The following is an 18,535-nucleotide window of genomic DNA, read 5'->3' on the forward strand; positions in this document are numbered from 1 at the left end:
TGAGCAGCAGCTCATTCACGCAGGACAGAGTCTGGCCCATCTTGAGCCTGAAGCGAGGGAATCTGGGAGCAGTGAGCTCCTCATGGAGCAGCAGGCACAGGTCAGCGGCAGGCTGAAGCTGCTCCCCCTCTCTGGGTGCAGATGGCACCGAAACTCCTGAGCGAAGGCGACGTCCACCCCTGCTCCAAGGGCCACATCCACCCCGTGGGGAGCACCACGACACGCTCCACCCTGCCTCGAGCTGCCACTGCTGTGGCATGGGGCCGCTGAGCCCGCGCCTGGTGAAACCAGTCCCACCCCGGTGAAAGCAGTCCTTCACGGATTTTTCTGAGTCGCTTTTGCTGCTGTTGCTCCTGCAGACCCTCTCCACAAGCACCCAGAATTTCTGGAGGGCTTTTCAAAACGCACATCGACTGCACCGAGGGGTGGAAACCCCTCCAAGCAGAGCAGGGCCCTAGCTAGCGCCCCCGGGACGGCGCTGCAGCCCCGTACCAGGCAGGAGGGAGCAAACCTGCCCGTCCCAGCGGACGGCTGGCAGCGGGCTGCGCTTTGCCGCGGTCCCGTGCACGGCGGGAAGGACGCCTGAGGGTCAGGCTCGCTGCTGACTTCAGCATGTACCTTACCTGACTGGGGGACTGGCCACAGCCCCTAATCCTCTCTACGTGCCGACTCACAGACCTGCCGCGGCCCCTGGCCCTGCCGCTCGCAGCCCCCGGGGCTGGGCAGAGCCCCGCGGCCCCGCGCGACCCCGCATGTGGACTCTTGCCGCGGCTGGGACACGTGACAAAAGCTCCTGTGAGGTTGGTTTGAAGGAGAAGCATCATATTTGCTGCGAATAGGAGAGCGAGGGGATGGTGTTGGCTCCCACCTGACTGTGCTTCAAGCTGGGGCTAATTGCGTGTCCCTGGCAGTTGCGGGGGGGACGGTCACAGAAATCCCATTGGTGTCACCTGCAACGGGCTCGTTGGTTGAGGTGGAATAATGGGGCAGCGATGGAAGAAACAAAGAATAGTCATTCAGATAATTAATAGCATTGGCAGTGCTCACGTGAGTGCGCTGTGGGATGCTCTGGCTCCGCTCCGTGCCCGGCTAAACCCGTCGCTAATGGGCCCAGCACGGGGCTGGTGCTGCCACGGTCTGAGCTCACACTCTTACGCTGCAAAAACGGGGCTGACACCCTCCAGATGCAGTCACTTACCTGCTGCCCGCTGGCACTAGAGGGCAGAGGAAAGGCTTCGATGCCATGATTTTATTTGCCACGTTTGAAGCTCTTGAAAGGTTACCTGTAGCTCTGAACGTCTCCAAGTGGCTGAAACTGCCGCGTTACTCTCAATCCCAGCGCCAGGTTAACGGGGCTGCTCCACTGGAACAGGAAAACTTGATTTTTTTAAAATCTGCTTTGCAGATTTTAAGCTGCTTTCTATCACAAGTTGAGTAAGGGAATTTAATTCCACCCGGCGCCGGGTGCCGCAGGCTGGGGTGGATGGACGGGCTGTCGGGACATGTTTGCAGGCAGGGAGCTGGGGGGGGGCTGCTCCCTGTCAGCCCTGCACAGAGGCACTTTGCAATGCAAATCCACAGGCTCTACCCAGAGCTCCCACACCTGGAACCAGTCAGGACTCAACCAGTCTGGTTACACGAGATAAAATGGAGCACATGCTGCATTTTTAGAGCACACGGGATGGCGGAGGGTGGAAGAGCTGTTCGGAGGAATTAAACCTCAGAAGCACTGAAGCAAATTGCAGCTGGAGTCCAGGATTTAGGCAGAGTGTCAGGTGCTAATTCTGCAGATACTGAGGGCAGCTCTTCATGCCAACAGGGTAGGGGTGGTTTCTCTTCGGGGATCAGCATCCTTAGGCTGAGGTTTTACTGATTTCTGTGCATAGCTTCAATCCGTGAACAAAAAGCTGTAATGGCAGAGGGGCAGCCCGGCTGCGTGAAGCTCAGAGCCCAGCATCACGGCTCGAAGGATCTCTGACATGAAATACAGCAGCGTGGGGTGGGACGGCGGGAGGGCGAGAGCTCAGGTTGATGTGGTTTCTTGACTATCGCCGCGGGCCAGGCCCTCTGCCACAGTGAGCTGGTACCGCTGGCTGCGCGGAACTCACTGAGTCACACAAGGCAAATATTTTTCCCTTTGATTTTCACCCTGAGAAAATCTTGAGCTGACCTTGTTAATCTTATGCGTTACAAACCGCCCCCCCTCTTCCCCGTCCTTTATCAAGTTTCGGCCGCGGGATAGCGTTACCAGCTTAGCACCTCTGTCTGCTCCTGCCAGCATCCTGCCTGGCGCGGTGCCACCCCAGGCAGCTTCCCAGTCTTCCTGGAGGGAGGATTCCCCGGGCGATCCCGACTGTCCCAGGGCTGCCGGGCTGGCAGGACCACGCCGGGGCTTCTACCCAGGAGGGATGGAGGGACAAAAAAAGCTGGATGGCTGTGGTTGGCCCCAACGCGGCGCTGCACATCTGCAAGGTGCGTTAGCCAGGGTCTCTCGAGGGTGGTGATGCTGTTAGTGATCCTGCCAGCTCCCGATCTCTTACTCAGTTTTAATCCCTGTGTCTGGAATGATGCTCCGTGGCCACACAAAGTGCTCGGGCCCTGCTGTTCTCCATCGCCCTCAGTCCGAGCCCAGCATCTCAGGGCTCTGGAGTGAGCGGTGTCTGCAGTGGAAGGACTGGGTGCTGTTACCCGCTCCTGGCCGTGCCTCAGCGGGGCAACCCCGCTCTGCCAGGGGACCCCGAGCCAAGCCTGCAGCTCCCCCCTGGCTCCGGCACCCACGGCAGCCCTGGGCATGAGCCAGCAGCTGCTCAGCCCCAGCCGAGGGAGCACCCGCTCCGCTGAGCGTGTTTGTTTGACCTGCTCAGCTCTGGGTGTCCAAACTGCTGGAAAAAAACGGATCAAGTTGGCATCTGCCTCCAGCACTTCGAGCTGCTGGAGAAAGGGTGTAATTAGAAATGATATCACTCTTGACACGGACAGTGCTTAACACCCGCGCACTGCCCGGTGCTGAGCCCAGAGCTGAGCTGGGGTGGGGGCTGCGTGGTGCTGGACATGTGGGGGGCTCCGGGCAGGTGGCATTTGGGCACCTGCCGGCAGTGCGGAGGTGCTGGTGTCCTGCTGCCTCAGGGATACAGGGGGAAAGGGTGTGCGGAGCTCGGGGAGGAAATAGTTAATGCCCCTCTCCTCCCAATATTAAGGGACAAACCCTCTCCCCGGCCTGGTGCCCAAATAAACAGGCTGAGCCTTGTGTAAGGAGGAGGGTGGGACCATCTCTATGTGCCTCTCCGGAGACTGGCAGTCTAATTCTGTTGTGGTGGCCCCCACACTCCCCCCGAGGTGAGCCCCCTCCCCGGCCACTGCTGTGGGTGGGTGCTGTCCCCGGCTGTGACACAGCTCCACGGTCCTGGGTGGGGAACAGCCACGATGGGGCTCATGGAAAGGTTTGGGTGATGCCAGGGCAGAGCCCCCACGGCCCCTGGGGAGCTCTGCGGGGCCTCAGTGTGGATGGGTCTGGAGGAGGGTGGTGAGAGGGCAAGGGGTCGCATGGAGACCTACGGGGCAGGGTGCCTGCCTGGGGGGGTCTCCCCGGGACCACCCAGCCCTACGGCTCTGCAGCAAGCAGCGTGCTGCAGCCCCAGGGATGGGGCTCCCAGGGCCGCGGGGAAGGTGGCACGGGGTGGCCGTGGCCACCTTGGCCACCAGCTCCAGCCTGGGCCTCGACGCAGCTTCTCAAAGGTGCCCGAGCCGGAGCGGGATGGATGCAGGAGGGGAAGCGGGGGCTCGGCTCTGCTCCCAGCGGGCTCCCTCTGCCGACAGCCCCCACCGCACACCCGCTTTGCACATGCACCAGTTGCCTTCTTTCTCTCCTGACCTCAGATTTGCACTGGAAAAAAAAAATAATCCAGCCCCAAAATGCATCCCCCTGCCCCGAGAGGCTGGCACAGGGTCAGGGCTGCTGGCCTCGCTGGAGCACAGCCCACAGGACAAGTGAGAGTCTGGAGCCCCCACCCCATCCTCCCGCTGCCAGACCACAGGAGCATTTAGCGACACATATATATAAATAAAACCGAAATATTTAATTTCCTTTTTTAAAAAAACCCAAATCCCTTACAAAGTGCTTTACTGAGGATCCTCACCAGTGAGGCAGGAGGTGGAAGGTGTTTGATGGGGGGGTGTGCATGAGAGAGGGGGAAACTGAGGCATGGAACGGTTACATCCACAGCAGCTGACCCCAGGAGGGGACCCGGCTGCTCTCAGACCTGTGCAATGGCCATTGGCCCCACTCCTCCCCCCGGGACAGCCCCTACGCACCGTGGGCACCGTGAGTGCCGCAGGGCCACCAGTCCACGTGCTGGGACGGGTCACTCACAGGGCCAAGGTCATGGTCTCTGGAAAGGCATCAGGAGCGCTGCCCGGCTCCCTGGCACTGTCACCACAGGGGGATCCCCCGCTCGGGTGCCAGACGGCAGCGGATCGAGGGGGACGGGGCCACCGTGACGCAGCGGCGATTTGGGCGGCTGCTGGTTTGGGAGAGCAGCTCCGGAGAGGTGGGAAGCAGCAAATCCAGCAGGCCCCGGCGCCTCGAGCGGCCACTGTCCTCTGTCCCAGCTTGGCCAGCCTCTGCAGCCGGGCTGGGGCGGGTGGGGGGCACAGACCCCCCCGGGCAGGGCTCCAGCCTTGGGCATCGCGGGGTCCAGCTCGCCCGGGCCGTGCTCGCGCAGTTCAGCCCGGAGCGCGGCAGCGTGCCCAGGGTCAGCAGCAGCTCTTCTTGGGCTTGTCGTTGGGAGTGAGTTTGATGGAGTCGGTTAAATAACTCTCAAAAATCCCTTTATACTGGAAAAAACCAAAGAGAAAGGGTGAGTGACGGCAGCTCAGAGCCAGCCTGGGTGAACCGACGGACCGGGGAGAGCGGGTTCAGTCCCGATTTGGGATTAAAGACAAAACGCAGGGAAAAGCCGAGCAGTGGGGCTTGGCGTGGGGACACCAAGGTCCCCGTGGGGTGGCCGCTAGAGGACAGTGCTGGCACGCTGAGCTGTGCCACACGCCCCATCCCCGTCACCGTGGGCAATGAGAAACAGCAATTCTGATTCTTTTCGAACCGGTTCAAGATCTGTTTTAAGAAATCAAACACTGAGGCATTTCTCCTTCCTGGGGAGGTCTCCTACTCGTTCTAACTAGATCCTGTTCTGCAGCAGAGGGTGGGCTGGGAGGGTCTGTCAGATCAGCTCTGGGGGGGTGACTGACCGTTGTTAACGCCTGCTTTGCGAGGGTCTCGAAAGCCTCTGCGACGTTGATGTTGTTCTTGGCGCTGACTTCAAAATAAGGGATGTCTTTCTCCTTGCACCAGGCTGCGGCAGTTTCCTTGGGGACCTGCGGGAAAGGAGGTTGGAGCCACAATGCCCGTAGCTGCAGGGGAGGGGGCAGAGGGGACCCTCCTGGCCCATCCAGGCACCGCTGAGTGAGGGCAGGATGCTGGCACTGCAGGCAGCTTCACCCCTGCTGCAAAGGGCAGTGGGGGGACTCTGTTTATGCCCCCCAAGAGGCAGGGGGGTTGTGGCAGCACCGGGTGCCCAGCAGCCTCTCGCCCGGGAGGTTTCACGTGAGCATGGGCCGGCTCTGCAGCAGGATCAGTGCTCGTTGCACAGTGAAGTGTCCCAATCCCTGCACCCTGCTCTCTCCTCCACCCTCACCTGGCGATCGCAGATGTCTATTTTATTCCCCAGCACAACCATGGGGAAATCTTGCTCCCTTGGAATGACTTTCTCCAGAAAGTCATCTCTCCAGTTGTCCAGGGACTCAAAGGACTCCCTGTCCGTCACGTCGAAGGCCAGCATGCAGCCGTCCGAGCCTTTGTAAAAGGTCGACACCATGGATCGGAATCGCTCCTGTCCCCCCGTGTCCCAGATCTAGGGCAGAGAAGGGCACAGGTACAGACACACGACACGAGTGGGGCGGGTGTTTGCAGCCCTGGGCTTTGTGCAGCTCTGGGGAGCGGATTCAGGGAGTGCTGAGCCCCCAAACCTCACGTGGGGATTTCAGTACAGCTCACGGATGCTCAGGGCTGCTGCAAATCCAGCCCCGCACCTCCTGGCGCCAGTAGGTTTGGGGACAACAGGACATGGTGGGACGCAGGTGCCCGTGGGATGGGGGTGAGCACCCCAGGCAGTGCCAGCCCCGCTCACCTGCAGTTTCAGGGGGGTGTTGTCCACCGCCACGACCTTGGTCAGGATGCTGGCGCCCAGCGTGGTGCGGTAATCTTCGTAAAACGTTTTGTGCACATACTGGTGCAGGAGGGAGGTTTTGCCCACGCTGGCAGGAGGGAAGGGATGTGGGTGAGGATTTCACAGCAAATCCAGGCTCAGGGGGTCGGTCGGTCACAGCAGCGCACCCCCAGGCTCCCCAGCCAGCGCACACATGGAGCTTCCCTCCCGTCGCCAGCACCACTCCTTACCCCAGAGCTCCTATGATAATTATCTTCAGATCCACCTTCTTGCTGGCATCCATGACGGGCCCTGTGGGACAAGAGCGGGTCACCCAGCCGCGGGGATGGGACCGGCTCCCAGAGAGCCCCGTGGTGCTGGCGGAGATGCGGGAGCAGCCGCTGCTCCCCACAGCCTCTCTCCATCCCACCCTGGCTGTCCCAGGGCCCCGCATGTGCCGTCTCCGCGCCGTGTCCGTGCCGTGCCAGCGCCCGGCGGCGGTGGGGCCAGAAACCCTCATGCCAAGCCTGGCCCACGTCACCGCCTGCACCAGCTCCTGAGGTGCCAGTGCACGTCCAGACACGCCGCTGCGCCGCACCAAATCATCACCATTAAAAGCTGCTGTGAAAAACTTCCCTGCCTCTCCCTCTCTCTCTAAAGTCCAATCCCTCCCCCTAAACATGACACAGACCGGGGACTTCTGGGGAAAATTATATTTATTAAAGGAGACCACGGCCGGCTGGACTTTCCTGGGTGTCCAATCACAGCCCAGGGATGTCACCCAGGCCGGGAGCACCCCGAAAGTCTCCCTGCAGGCTGCGTCCCCAACACGTCCTGGTGTCCCCACGTGCTCTGTGCCTGCCACCCTGGAGCAGGAGCCCCAAGCGCCTCCAGCAGCCCCCATCCCCAGGCAGGGACGAGCATCCTCCGGTGATCTCCGCAGCCCCGTCGGGCACGGCACCAGCCGAGGCGCAGATGGAAGCACTTACTGACGGCCACATCTCCGCATTTTTCCCCGATGCGTTGGCCAGCCCTGCGCCGTTCCCCCTTGGCACATCGCCCCTGCCAGAGCAGCTCTCGGCCCTGGGGTCCAGGCTCTCCTGCACCCCCCCTGCCACCCCCAGCCCGGCCATGGGCATCATCCTTGGCACAGGCAGAGCCTCGTGTCTCAGCATGCACAAACTTTCCAGTCTTTTTGCCAGCTTTCTCGGAGGCCAGGCGGCTTTAAACTCAAAATGGAGTTTCCAAACATTTATGCCCACCAGTTGTTGCTCCGGGGATCCCTCCCTCGGCCACGGTCTCGGTCACAGCCCGGGGAGCAGGGGGGGCCGGGGGGCAGCACACTCACCTGCCGGGGCATCCGTCTGCTGGGCAGCCAAGGCTCTCGGCTCTGTTCCAGCCGGCGTCCCGGGGAGGGAAGAGACGAGAGAGGAGGATCCAGGGAAGGGTGGCCAGCCCCGGCGCTGACTCCCGCCTGCTCACCGCCCGGGGAAGGCAGCTGCGGGGCCCCGCGCCGTGACATCAGCAGAAAGGGGCCGAGATCCTGCCGGAGCTGGCGGAAGAGCTGCGGGCGGGTGTTGGGGTGTCAGGGCATTTCTCTCGGCTCTGGGGCTCTGCCGGGTGCCCCCTGGCATGGGGTCTGAAAGAGAACAAAGCTCCCCTCAGTCCCTGGGGTTTGGGATTCACTTTTGGCCTCTCCTCTTGCTCAGGATCCCCTGGTACCTTTTACCCACCTCCTGCGGACCCTTCATCTGTGTTCCTGCCAGGGGATTATTTAGGGCTAAAAACACCCTGGCGGGACTATCAGAGGCATCCCTGAAGCCTGTGGGAGCCACCCTGGACCTCAGGCAGCTCCGATAGCGTGGCACAAACGGGATAAGCATCTTCAGGAGCTGGGGACAGCGGGGGGACAGTGGCAGGTGAGGTGGGGCTGGGGGCTTAGTCTGGCAGAAGGGGGGAGCACATGGGCAGGAGTCCCTTTGAGGGGGCTGTGGGCACTGCTTTGTCTCCTTTTGCAGGCAGGAGAGGGGCAGGGTGGGAAGCAGGAGCGTTTGCAGCCCCTCGGTACACTGTGCCACATCCCTGCAATCCCCAGTCCTTAGCGGCTCCCACCCAGCACCCACAGTCAACCCCAGCATCCCACAAGCACCCCAAAAGGAGGGCACGACGTCAGGATGGGAGCCCCAGTAACCAGAGCTGGTGGCAGCTCCTGGAGGATAATGTGTCCAACCCTCAGGTGGGATTTTGGGGATCTCTCTGCCACCATGGAGCAACCGAGGAAGCCCCTGGGCATCTCTCTGAGCACCGAGCCAGTGGCCATGGCTCTTTAGCACAGGAAAACCCACTTGGCCGTGGCTGCAGAGGCAGAGCTGTGCTCCCCGGCGTGCAAGGACAGGTCCTGAGCCTCTGGCAAGCATTTCACAGGATTTGGGGTTTGCACTGGGAGTGGGGTGTCCCCCCGTCTCTGAATCCTCCTGGCTCACTCACCCTGAACAACAACCACTGGTGGTCTCGGAGGGACCCAGGGACCTGGGGGTCCCCCTGCATCCCTGCACGTGGGGTCCCTCCAAGGCCACCAGCTCTTGATTTCTACTGGTTGCCCTCATTTTTGTAGATTTTTTCCTGTAGACATCCCTTATGGGATCTCAGGGAAGATCGCTGCACTCAGCAGGACAAACCCTTCTCCTCCTTCCCAGGTGTAATTCTGGGACCTGTCTGGCCAGAAAAATCTGTTTTTCCCCCCACGGGGCAAGCGTGGGGAGAAGCTGGGTTGAGACAGGAGAAGCACCTGAGCCAGTTCTCACCAGAGGTGGGTAAGAAGCTGATGTGTGCCTGGAGCAGCTCTCTCCTAATCCCTGTTTTCAGCCTATTTTCATTGTGCTGCTTCTTCACCTTTGCCCTTGCAGCAAGACTGTTGCCCAGCCTCCCGCCCTGGCTACGTCCGCCCTCGTTCCTCTCCACATGCCCCTCCAAGCCCGGTGGGACGGAGGTTGCTCACCCAGTCAGATGATCGATGCCTCTCCACGCCGGTGGGGATGGGGTTTATGGTTGTGTTGCTACAGACGATGCCGACAGCCACTTCTGCTTTCGGGCAGGAGGGGTGGTACCCATCGGGGTGCCCAGCCTGGGCTCAGCCCCAGGTCCAGCTTTTGTTTTATTTCACAAGAAAAAGGATTTTCCCAAAGCTTCTGCTCTTCTTACCACTCACTGTGTGAGCTTTACCCCAGAAGAAGGCAGCGGGAGCAGTGGTGTAGAGATGATGGCCAAGATATTGCTCAGCAGCTCCTGCAACCACAGCTACAATCCTGTCCAGATTGCTTCACCAAGTCAGCAATTCTGAGGAAAAAAGCTTGGGGTTTGTGCCCTGTGACTATGAGGAAGATCTTGCAGCTAGGAGACAATGAAACACAGGACTGCCACGGCCAGAGGAAACTCACGTGGGCAAGGACAGGACGGGCTGTTCCCTGCGGCGAGGCTCAAGGGTGGTGAGAGTGAGGGAAGGGGAAGAAAGCAAAAGGCATCCAAGTGACTAAACTGTTCCCTACAGCTCTTCGGCCACTTCTGCTTCCCAGGGGACAGCGGGAGCCGTGTTGCTCCTTATTGGGACGCTCAGTGTTTGCTGGAGCAGCATCTCCTGAGCATTGGGCAGGCACCGGGAGGAGGACTGGAGAGAACCACCCAAAACCTGCCAAGCAGACACGGGATGCTCTGGGGTCAAATCCAAGCCAGGCCACCTCTCGCTGCTGGCCAGTGTTCAGGGACGCTGGGAGGTTCCTTGTTGTGCTGGGAAGCTGGATGCTCCCCCCCTGCCTACGGCTGCGGTGACGCACCCAGCAGCACCTTGGCGTGCTAAGAGTTAAGCTGGAAGAGGGAGAGGAGACCTTTGTGCAGCTGCCCCTGCACCTTATCTTCCCAGTGCCTGGGGAAAGCACAGCCGAGGTGAAGTCAATACAGGAACCAGTTACAGAAACCACACAGTGGCACAGTCAATGTTTCTGAATAAGGCAGATAGTTTCTTTTATTGCAAACCACAAGGCTGAGCTGCCAAGTTTACAACCAGATCTGAATTTTCCAGCGCTCTCAGACCCAACCCTGAAGTCTGCTCCAGTTTGGGAAAGATGCAGCAGCTGCAAAGCCTGGCCCTGGCCACGGGGACCCCGGCACCTCGGAGCCCACTGCAGGGCCTTGCTTCAGTGCCGGCCAGGAAAACATCACAGAGGCACGGATAAAAATAACCCTTCTCTGTGCTTCCCTTTCTCGCTGCCTTCCATGCGTGTCTCGGGATGCATCATTCATGAGCCACGATTGCTCATCCTTTCTCCCGCATCCCTCGCGTCATCATCAAGTCACATGCACTGTGGTGGCTCCCAGGGAGCCCCGAGACCAGCAGCCCCCCCTAGACCCCCAGACCCCCGCCCTGAGCCAGCCCAGCCCATGGCCACTGGCTCCTTGGCACCACACCACTGGTTTGCCCCCTCTTGCTTCCAGCAGCCACCAACCACATTGTTTATCAAGTGCCCTGGAGGATCAAAGCAAAACTCACTGGAAATCACCGTTTTTTTCAGGAGTTTTGTGGCACAAGAAGCGTCCCAGGGTCTCGCCAGTCTCCTTGTTATCTTCTTGGTTGCCAGCACCAGCTCAGCCCGTGGAAGCGACACATTTTTCCAGTGAACTCGCTGCTCCCCCGGCCCCTGCCCTGCCCCTGCCTGCAGCCATCGCCTCGCGCTCACGGGGAGCTCGGGGATGCCCACGGCCACCTCCGGGGACTTTCTGCTCTACCTGGGCAAAGTGTCCTCGTCTGCTCATGTGGAAATCCCAGCTAAGGACCAGGGAAGCTGACCTTTCAGATCCAGCATCTCCTGCACCATCAGGGCTCCCCCAAGAGCGGGGAAACTCCGGTAACACCGGGCACGCAGCCCTGGCCGTGCCCCGGCTGCACGGATGCTTTGGCTGACTGGGGAGGAGGGCAAGGTCCAGGCAAGGAGGATTTAACACCCCTGTGAAACCCAGCTGAGATCCGCAGGATTGCTGTTGTGCTAGTCAACACAAGCACGGCAGGTTTTGTTTTATTAAAGCTTTTATTGACCCGTGTTTAAAAAACGAGAATCTGCGAAGCAGATCACAGACCTGCTCAGGACGTTTTTGTATTCGTTATGAAATGGCTTCCTGGCACGGACTAAACTTCTGCCGGGCTCTTCAGCCGCGGTCCCCGTGTGTCTTCATCACCTCCAGGGACACTGCCCCTGCCCTGCCTGAGGGCAGCAGCCCCGTGGCTCGATTCCCCTCCTGCTGCACAGGATGCCACAGCCCTAAGGGACAGCGGGGGCCAACCCCACCCTGTTATTGCCACGGTCAAAGACGGAGTAAAACTGACGGATGAAAACGTCGCCCAAAATCCAGAGGGGTCCGGCGGGAGGGGGGATGTCCATCCCCTGGAAGCCGCTGGTGCAGAAGGCCATGCCATCGCTGGACTCCTGCGGGGGGAGAAGTGCAAAGCTTGGGGATGGAGCCGAGAGCCTCGTGCACGTGGGAGCACACGGGAATGGTGCAAAGAGAGCCGAGAGCCTTGTGCACGAAGCAGCGGGGCTTGTCACCCACTGGGACTCCTGGCTCAGCTCCAGGGGTGGCTCTGGGCCACCTTTGTCTCCGGAGCAATTCTTGGGAATTGGGAGGGGGTTGCCGGTGGAGCTGGAGCCGTACCATGAGGGTGTAGGCCTGGGCGCCGAGCGTGTAGGGGAGCCCGTTGATGGTGAAGGTCACATCGGGCATCACGTTGAGGTTGCTGCACTCCACGGCATACTGCAAAACAGCCGGGCAGCTCAGCGGTGCTGCTCCACGGGACGTCCCTTCTGGCAAACTGGGGGTCCCAGGGCTTTGCCCCCCTCCTCTCTCCACCCTCGCTCTCACCTCTCCGTCCACAGGTGTGGCACCGATAGAGCTTTGCAATTGTTTTATATCCTTGGTGGGACCTGTGATGAGCGACGTCCCAGTGTCCACGATGGCCTGGCAGCCGTTCACGCAGAAAGTCACTGTCCCACCCAGCTGGATGCTGGAGGAGGAGGAAAGAGAGAAGGACCAGGAGGGACTTGTCCTGCTACCCTGCCCCAGCCCAACACTTCCCTCCCTGCCCAGCACCACTCACTTGTCCAGCTGGATCTGCCAGTACCCTTGCTGGGTGACCGGCACCCAGTTCAGGGTCCCCGTGAAACGAGAGGGGTCAAAGCCACCGAAGAGCAGCTCTCCTCCCAGGGAGGACTCGGGGTTCCTGGAGGGAGGAGGGGATGTGAAGGATTTCCTCTCTTTTCCTTTGCACATTGCATTTCAAGTGGGGGGATTTATACCCACTCACTTCCCACAAGTGCTTAAGGTCATTTGCTGTATTCCTATAAGGCCTGAGCTCTGTGATGCTTGGTGTGGCACCGAAAAACCCCTTTACCATCTCAGTAAAACATATTTTAGCAGCACCCCCCGCCCTTAAAAGCAATGCCAGAGTCTAAGCAAAAGCCCAGAGCAAAGCCGTGTCCATACGTGCTCAGGTAGACAGAGAACATGGGCAGCTCCACCAGATTTTGTGCCATCATGTTGTCAAAAACGGGGGTGACCCCATCCACAGCCAGCGAGGGGTAAGCCAGCCCCAGGATCCCATCGAATTCCGCGTCCAGGAAGGCTTTTCCCGGCTCGCTGACACTCTCTGCAAACTGCTGGTTGCTCACGGTGAGGCCTTCGACCTGCGGGGAGGAGGAGGCTCCGTGGTGGTGCTGACTCTGTCGGCACGTCCCGGGCACATTGTCCAGAGCAGGAAAAGCCAAAGATGACTCACGACTACTTGGTCAGATCCAATGACCCCAGTCAAACTGCCGGTCCCGTACTGGATGGAAAAGGGGGTCCCTATCGCCTGGTACGTGCTGGACTGGGATGGCTGAAATTTGATGTGCTCAGCTGGGGAAGGAGATGGGAGCTGTCAGCAGAAATGATTTTTATCTGTGTGGCCACAGATGCCAGGAGCACCCGCCACGGCCCGCGGCAGCGACCGGCCTCGGAGCAAACCGGTGTGGTGACGTGGCATCGCCGAAACGCCCGTGTGGGGAAAGGGCTGTTCACGAGGCAGCGGGCCACCATGGCCTTCTGAGGAGGGATCAAACTTACCCCGTTTCAATCTGCCTGAAAGGTGTGAGGTTGGCTAAGGGGAGCGGAATTAGCTTGCGCAATATTTTTACGAGACCTGAAGATCGACAGTGCTGTTCCTGTTTCACAGACAGAAGCAGCCCCACGGGCACTGCTGTGTTTTCCCCAACCCGCCTTGGGCTTTGTTGGAAGCACCTGAGGAGCCTGGAGGCTGCTCAGAGATGCTCTGTGTCCCGGGACAGCAGGGCTGGACTTGCCAGGTCTGGCTTATCGCTGACAGCCCGAACAAGCCCAGTGCTTGTCACCCGCCGAGCCCCTGGGCAGGGAGCCCGGAGCCGTGCCGTGCTCTCTGTGCCCGCCTGGTTCCTGCCACCCAGCCCCTTGCTGACAAGCTGTATTATGTGCTATCATCTTTGCTTGTTTGTTTAAAGGCTCTCCCACAAGAACGGCCTAAAGAGCATGTCCGATATCTCCCGTGGGCTGATGGTGCTGGGTGCTGGTGGTGTGATCGCTGCCTGCGCCTGAGCAAACAAACCCGCTGAGGCTCCCCACGCTCACCCCCCCCCCCCCCCCCCAAGGTTTCTGCTATCCGTGTGCTTCAGGGGGCTCAGCTGGGTGGGGAGGTCCCCCCGAGGTCCCTGGGCTGTGTGCTTGCGGCCCCACAGCCTCTCTGGGCCAGCCCAGGGGGGTCACCCAGGGTCCCACAGCGCCGGCTTGGCGAGGGACAGTCGGTCGGGGAGCCCCTACTCACCGCAGGCTTTGCTGACGCAGTAGACGGACGGCACCCAGAGGTTGGAGGAGCCCGTGTCGAATATCACAGTGAAGTTCTGAGGAGGGGTCCCGATGGAGATCTGCCCGAAATACTCCATCTGGAAAGAGCGGAGCCGTGAGCTGCCGGCACGCCGAGAAATCCTGGCAAAGGGGAGCCTGTGCCCGGGTGTCTGCAGAGGGGTTGGGGGGGTGGGATGGCTGGCACCGGGGCAGCGTTTGGTCTGTCGTGGCCACATCGTGCCAGGTGAAATAAAGGAGCCAAATATTTAAGGAACAACAAGGCAAGCTGAGAACAAAAGGGAAGACAGTTGGCGTGGGCATCATCCTCTTCCTGCTGGGTTCAGCGGGAAGGGCAGGCCCCGAGGGGACCCTCATCGCTGGGATGCGGCAGTGGCAGGGGCTCTGGGGGCAGGACCCTCACGCTGTGGGGAAAGGGAAGAGCCTGGGGAACACCCGCCACCCCCAGCTCCGGGTCCTTCATGGTGGGGGTCTTCTCTGATGCGTGTGATACGTGTTTTGGAGGAAATCTGTCTGCTGGCCACGTGCCCGAGAGCACTGCAGGCTCGGGGAGCGCAGCGGGCAGGGAGAGGGCTGGCAGCGCCTGCTCTGAATGTGCTCCCTTGTCCCCTCTCATCGTCACGTTCCTGGGAACAAAGGACCAGGCAGGAGCAGGCAGGCAGTAAGCCCTGGCACGCTGGGCCACGGGCTCCGTTAGCCGCTGTGGGCTTTATGGGAACCATCTGGGCATTGGGGACCACTCATGGAAACTGATGTGTTTTGGGGTGTCTGTGGCACGCTGCTGGGACTCAGCACCCCCCAGCCCTCCGTGCCATCACGCTTACGTCCAGGTAGTTGATGAGGGGCTCGTTGGCCTCTGTGAAGGCGTTGCAGTCCTCGCTGTACTGGACCATGTCGAGCCCGTGGGCTTTCCAGAAGTGGGAGAGTTGCCCACGGTCCCGCAGCAGCTTCCGCAGGGAGCGGTGCCGCACCAGGGTCACTCTGGGGGAACAAGGGTCCTGGTCACTCGCCTGGGATGTTGCTGATGTCCCGCAGCCCCCATCTCCACCCTGGGGGTCCCAGCACCACTGGGATGCAGGTCCAGAGCCTGCTTCCCTGCATCCCCCACTGCAACCCTTTCCAGCCGAGGCACAGCAAAATGAGGGGACTTAATCTGTTTTAGGAGAGAGCAAATGAAGGGCGAAGCTGGCGGGAGCTCATGCACGCCCCAGCGCAGGCCTGCTCGTGGTGATGGGATGGGCAGGAGCTCAACGTGACTGATGGAAAAAGACCTTCAGGTGGGAGGCGGGACCAGGGCCACGGTGAATTCACGTTTTCTGCCCCAGCTGCTTGCCCAGGCCTTGGCTGTGGCCAGCGGCTCATCTGCAGCCCTTGGCACAGTGCTGGGCTCTGCCCAGAGGGATGGACACGGCCACAGAGCCGATGGACCGACGGGAGCAAACCAGCAAAGCCACCACGTGTCCCCGCACGCCGGTGTCCGTCCTGGGGAGCTCAGCTCTGCCCGGTCAGCGCTGCCGCGCTCGGCGCTGGCAGGACCCCAGGAGCGAAGCCTCTCTGAGAGCCCGGGGAGCCGGGGTGCACTCTGGGGACCCCCTTACCTTTTCAAACAGCTGGCCAGGGAGAGGCAGAGCACGGCGAGGAGGAGGAGGCGCTTCATGTCGGCAGCAGGGCTGGGCTCTGCGGGCGCGGGCAGTGCCGTGGCGTTGTTCTTATACCCACAGGTACACCCTGGCCCCGGCGCAGCGGCGATAACACCCCTTTCAGTGTCAACACAGGGCTTTGGCAGCAGGAATGAATCACTGGCCACGTCCCAGGCGAGGCAGAGCGAGGGCACCGGGGTCACGTTTGGTTTTGTGGGCGAGGGGCTGGTGGCGGCGGAGCGGGGCGGCGCGTGGGGACCTGCCGGGCGCTGGGCAAGGGGGGCTGTGGCGGCTGCTTTTGGGGGCAGCGAAGGTTCCGCAGCGGGAGCAGGATGGGGTCTGCGCCCCAACACCGGCTCCTGATCCACTGGAAATCACAGAGCCCCCCAAAATGCTCTGGGGGAGCGTTTCCCCTTTCCATGGGGTGTCCCACACCCCGGCTGCTGCAGGGAGGTGCAGGAAGAGGACGTGTTTGTAGCGTGAGGCAGCTGCTGAACAAACTTTAAGAGGTAAAGACTAATTAGCAGTGATGAACTGCTCAGGAATCTGCAACTTTTCCTTTCAAATAGCAGTCAGTGCCATCAAAGCACGGTCGGGGAGAAGCGGCTTTGGACGGGAGACAGTTACATGTCGCTTTACAGCCGCTAATGGGCTCTTCCCCAGTGGCTGAGTTTTGTTTAACCCAGGATGGCCGTCTCATTAAGCCTCTCTGAATGCAAATAAAAAATGCTGGTGAACAAATAAAGCCTTCAGATCCGGAGGGGAGGCGAGTCGGGGGGAGACGAGGGTTTTTTTCTTGCTGCCACCATCTCTCAGACACGCGGCTGAAGGTTTGTGGTGGTGTCGCGTCGCCTTTGTGGCCGTTTCCCATGTTGATGGCTCTGCAGTAACTGGTGATCGCTGCCACAAAGGGTGGTTCTACCCAGTGAGACTGCTCATGTAATTAATGGGGTTTCTACCCTTACCACTGTGCTAATCAATTTTCTATTTATCCTTTTTAGTCTATTTTATCTAATTAAAGTCCTCGCCCTGGGAAATTAAAAGTCCCTCTCTGCGAGGCACAGGTACCAGCTAATGGGGGGTGGCCTGAGAAAGAGCCGAGCTGTGTCTCCTGTTAGTGGCTGGCTTGTGTCTCCAGCCCTGGGAGATGCTGCCGGGCTCCTCCTCTCCCTGGATTCACAGGGAGCTTAACCTTAAAAAAAATCTTGCCAATGGTTCCTTGGGTGTGAGCGAGGAGACGTGGGGCACAGTGGAGTCGATGTGCGTGGCAGATGCCGCCATTTCTAACAAGTCGAATGCAAATTCCCTGCATTTCCCCATGCCCAGGTTGGTAGCTGCAGTATTTTTCACTGAGCAGCTTTTATGCAAAGTTATCATCTATTTCCCTTTTAAGATGCAGTTTAATGTACTGGCCTCCCTTCTTGTCCTAATCATATATTCATAGAAGGGATTTAAAAAAAAAAAAATCCTTCCTAAAATAAAAGCAACTGCAGCAAGTGCCAAATTAGCTGAAAGCAGCAAGTCGATTGTTATGGACATGGTTTGTAACCTGAAAATCCTGTAAGAAAATCCAGCCTGAAGGGTCGTTGGGCTTCTGAGATAAACGTGAGCACGAGCTGTGCTAAAGAGAAGGGAAATAGCTTAAGCGAAATAGTTTATTTAGTGGAAAAGATCCCCAGCTGGATCATAATAACCTTCAAACTGATGACAGTAGATTCAGCGTTAACAGAAGAAGACGAAAGAAATAACGAGGCCAAACCTTTCATTTAGAAATTTTTGAAGGGAAGCCAATCTATTTCTACTTTTGTCGAGTTGTTTTAAAAATAATTTTTAAACTCCAAACTCCTAAAGGTAAATCAAAATTTTTATTTCAAGTCGAACAATTTTTTTTTTTTTTTTCCTCTCAGGACCCGATGGAAGACTCAGTTGTATTTGCCCAGAAAATTGGGGGAAAAAAGGCTTTGTTTCATACTTCCAGCTGTACCTCGATTTTGCAATGCCCTGCATACGCAGGTGGGAGAGCTGCAGTGTTTTCAACACACGGTGCCCCTCACCGGGGCACAGGGCAGCCGTGGCCCTGCCCGTCCCTGCCCGTCCCTGCCTGTGCCTGGGGCATCCGTGCTGTCTTTACGGCGGAGAGAGCCCAGAGTGACGGAGCTCAACGTGCAGAATTATTTGTAAGACTGGGGGCCTTTGAATCCGCCTTGTTAATAAAACAGCAGAAAAAGCGCTTACATTCAGTGGAAAAGTAATGAAACGTGACTGCCAGCTACTGGAACGTCCCGGGTCTTGTAAGTAATATCCAGCCCACATCCAGCCCTGTTCTGCTCCCAGGCAGCAGCTGTCGTATCTTACCCCATCCAGCTTCACATGCTTGCCCTCAGATACGTTAGAAATAGGTTATACACCTTACACGGAAACCATGCTCTACTCATTTTAAGAAGCCTGCTTTCAGGCTAAAAATAAGTTATCTGTGTTCTTTTTTTATATATTTCCTTTAGTTTTGCCACTTTCATGATTAGCTCCGACTGATTCAAATCGTGCCCAAGTAACGTTTTCTGAAAAGCCTTTTTTTTTTTTTTCTCTGTTTATCAAATGCTTCTTCCACCTGTTAATCTGTTTGTACATCACTGAGCACTTGAAAGAGTGAAACCCTGCAATAGCAAACACTCACTTTAAAAAAAAAAAAAAAAAAAACCAAGCAAGCTTCAGTTAAATATTTACCCGTGGCACAGAAGCTGTGGGTAAAGCAGGAGTAAAATGTGATGGAGCTGATGGATG

The 18,535-nt window shown here is 58.8% G+C and overlaps 2 protein-coding genes across 3 annotated transcripts; both read right to left on the bottom strand.

Moving 5' to 3' along the window:
- Window positions 1–4,172: 4,172 nt before the first annotated feature.
- Window positions 4,173–6,507, bottom strand: RAB7B (RAB7B, member RAS oncogene family). 2 transcript variants are annotated; one of them, XM_074925530.1, is made up of 5 exons: window positions 6,452–6,507; window positions 6,183–6,309; window positions 5,691–5,906; window positions 5,245–5,370; window positions 4,173–4,833 (listed from the first exon to the last, which is right to left on the bottom strand). In XM_074925530.1, the coding sequence occupies exons 1-5, from the start codon at window positions 6,502–6,504 to the stop codon at window positions 4,753–4,755; spliced, it is 603 nt and encodes a 200-aa protein (XP_074781631.1). In that variant the 5' UTR covers window positions 6,505–6,507; the 3' UTR covers window positions 4,173–4,752. The 2 variants fall into 2 exon arrangements, with proteins under 2 accessions (XP_074781631.1, XP_074781630.1); XM_074925529.1 differs by lacking the exon at window positions 5,245–5,370 and having other exon boundaries at window positions 6,452–6,504.
- A 5,002-nt stretch (window positions 6,508–11,509) lies between these two features.
- On the bottom strand, window positions 11,510–14,194 carry CTSE (cathepsin E). Its single transcript, XM_074925400.1, has 7 exons — window positions 14,077–14,194; window positions 13,021–13,139; window positions 12,729–12,928; window positions 12,343–12,465; window positions 12,108–12,249; window positions 11,901–11,999; window positions 11,510–11,674 (listed from the first exon to the last, which is right to left on the bottom strand). The coding sequence occupies exons 1-7, from the start codon at window positions 14,192–14,194 to the stop codon at window positions 11,510–11,512; spliced, it is 966 nt and encodes a 321-aa protein (XP_074781501.1).
- Between the last annotated feature and the right edge of the window lie 4,341 nt (window positions 14,195–18,535).

Source organism: Athene noctua, chromosome 23 (assembly GCF_965140245.1).
Source record: "Athene noctua chromosome 23, bAthNoc1.hap1.1, whole genome shotgun sequence".
In the NCBI taxonomy this organism is placed as follows: domain Eukaryota; kingdom Metazoa; phylum Chordata; class Aves; order Strigiformes; family Strigidae; genus Athene; species Athene noctua.

What these genes read in the sequence shown, in the direction of transcription:
- RAB7B (XM_074925530.1), bottom strand. Translation starts at nt 6,504, where the DNA reads ATGGATGCCAGCAAGAAGGTGGATCTGAAGATAATTATCATAGGAGCT. An exon ending in ACACCCCCCTGAAACTGCAG is followed by an intron (nt 5,907 to 6,182) that starts GTGAGCGGGGCT and finishes TCTCTGCCCTAG; the next exon opens with ATCTGGGACACGGGGGGACA. An exon ending in TAGACATCTGCGATCGCCAG is followed by an intron (nt 5,371 to 5,690) that starts GTGAGGGTGGAG and finishes CCTTTCCCGCAG; the next exon opens with GTCCCCAAGGAAACTGCCGC.
- CTSE (XM_074925400.1), bottom strand. Translation starts at nt 14,194, where the DNA reads ATGGAGTATTTCGGGCAGATCTCCATCGGGACCCCTCCTCAGAACTTC. An exon ending in CTGCGTCAGCAAAGCCTGCG is followed by an intron (nt 13,140 to 14,076) that starts GTGAGTAGGGGC and finishes CTCCTTCCCCAG; the next exon opens with CTGAGCACATCAAATTTCAG. An exon ending in TTGGATCTGACCAAGTAGTC is followed by an intron (nt 12,929 to 13,020) that starts GTGAGTCATCTT and finishes TCCTCCCCGCAG; the next exon opens with GTCGAAGGCCTCACCGTGAG.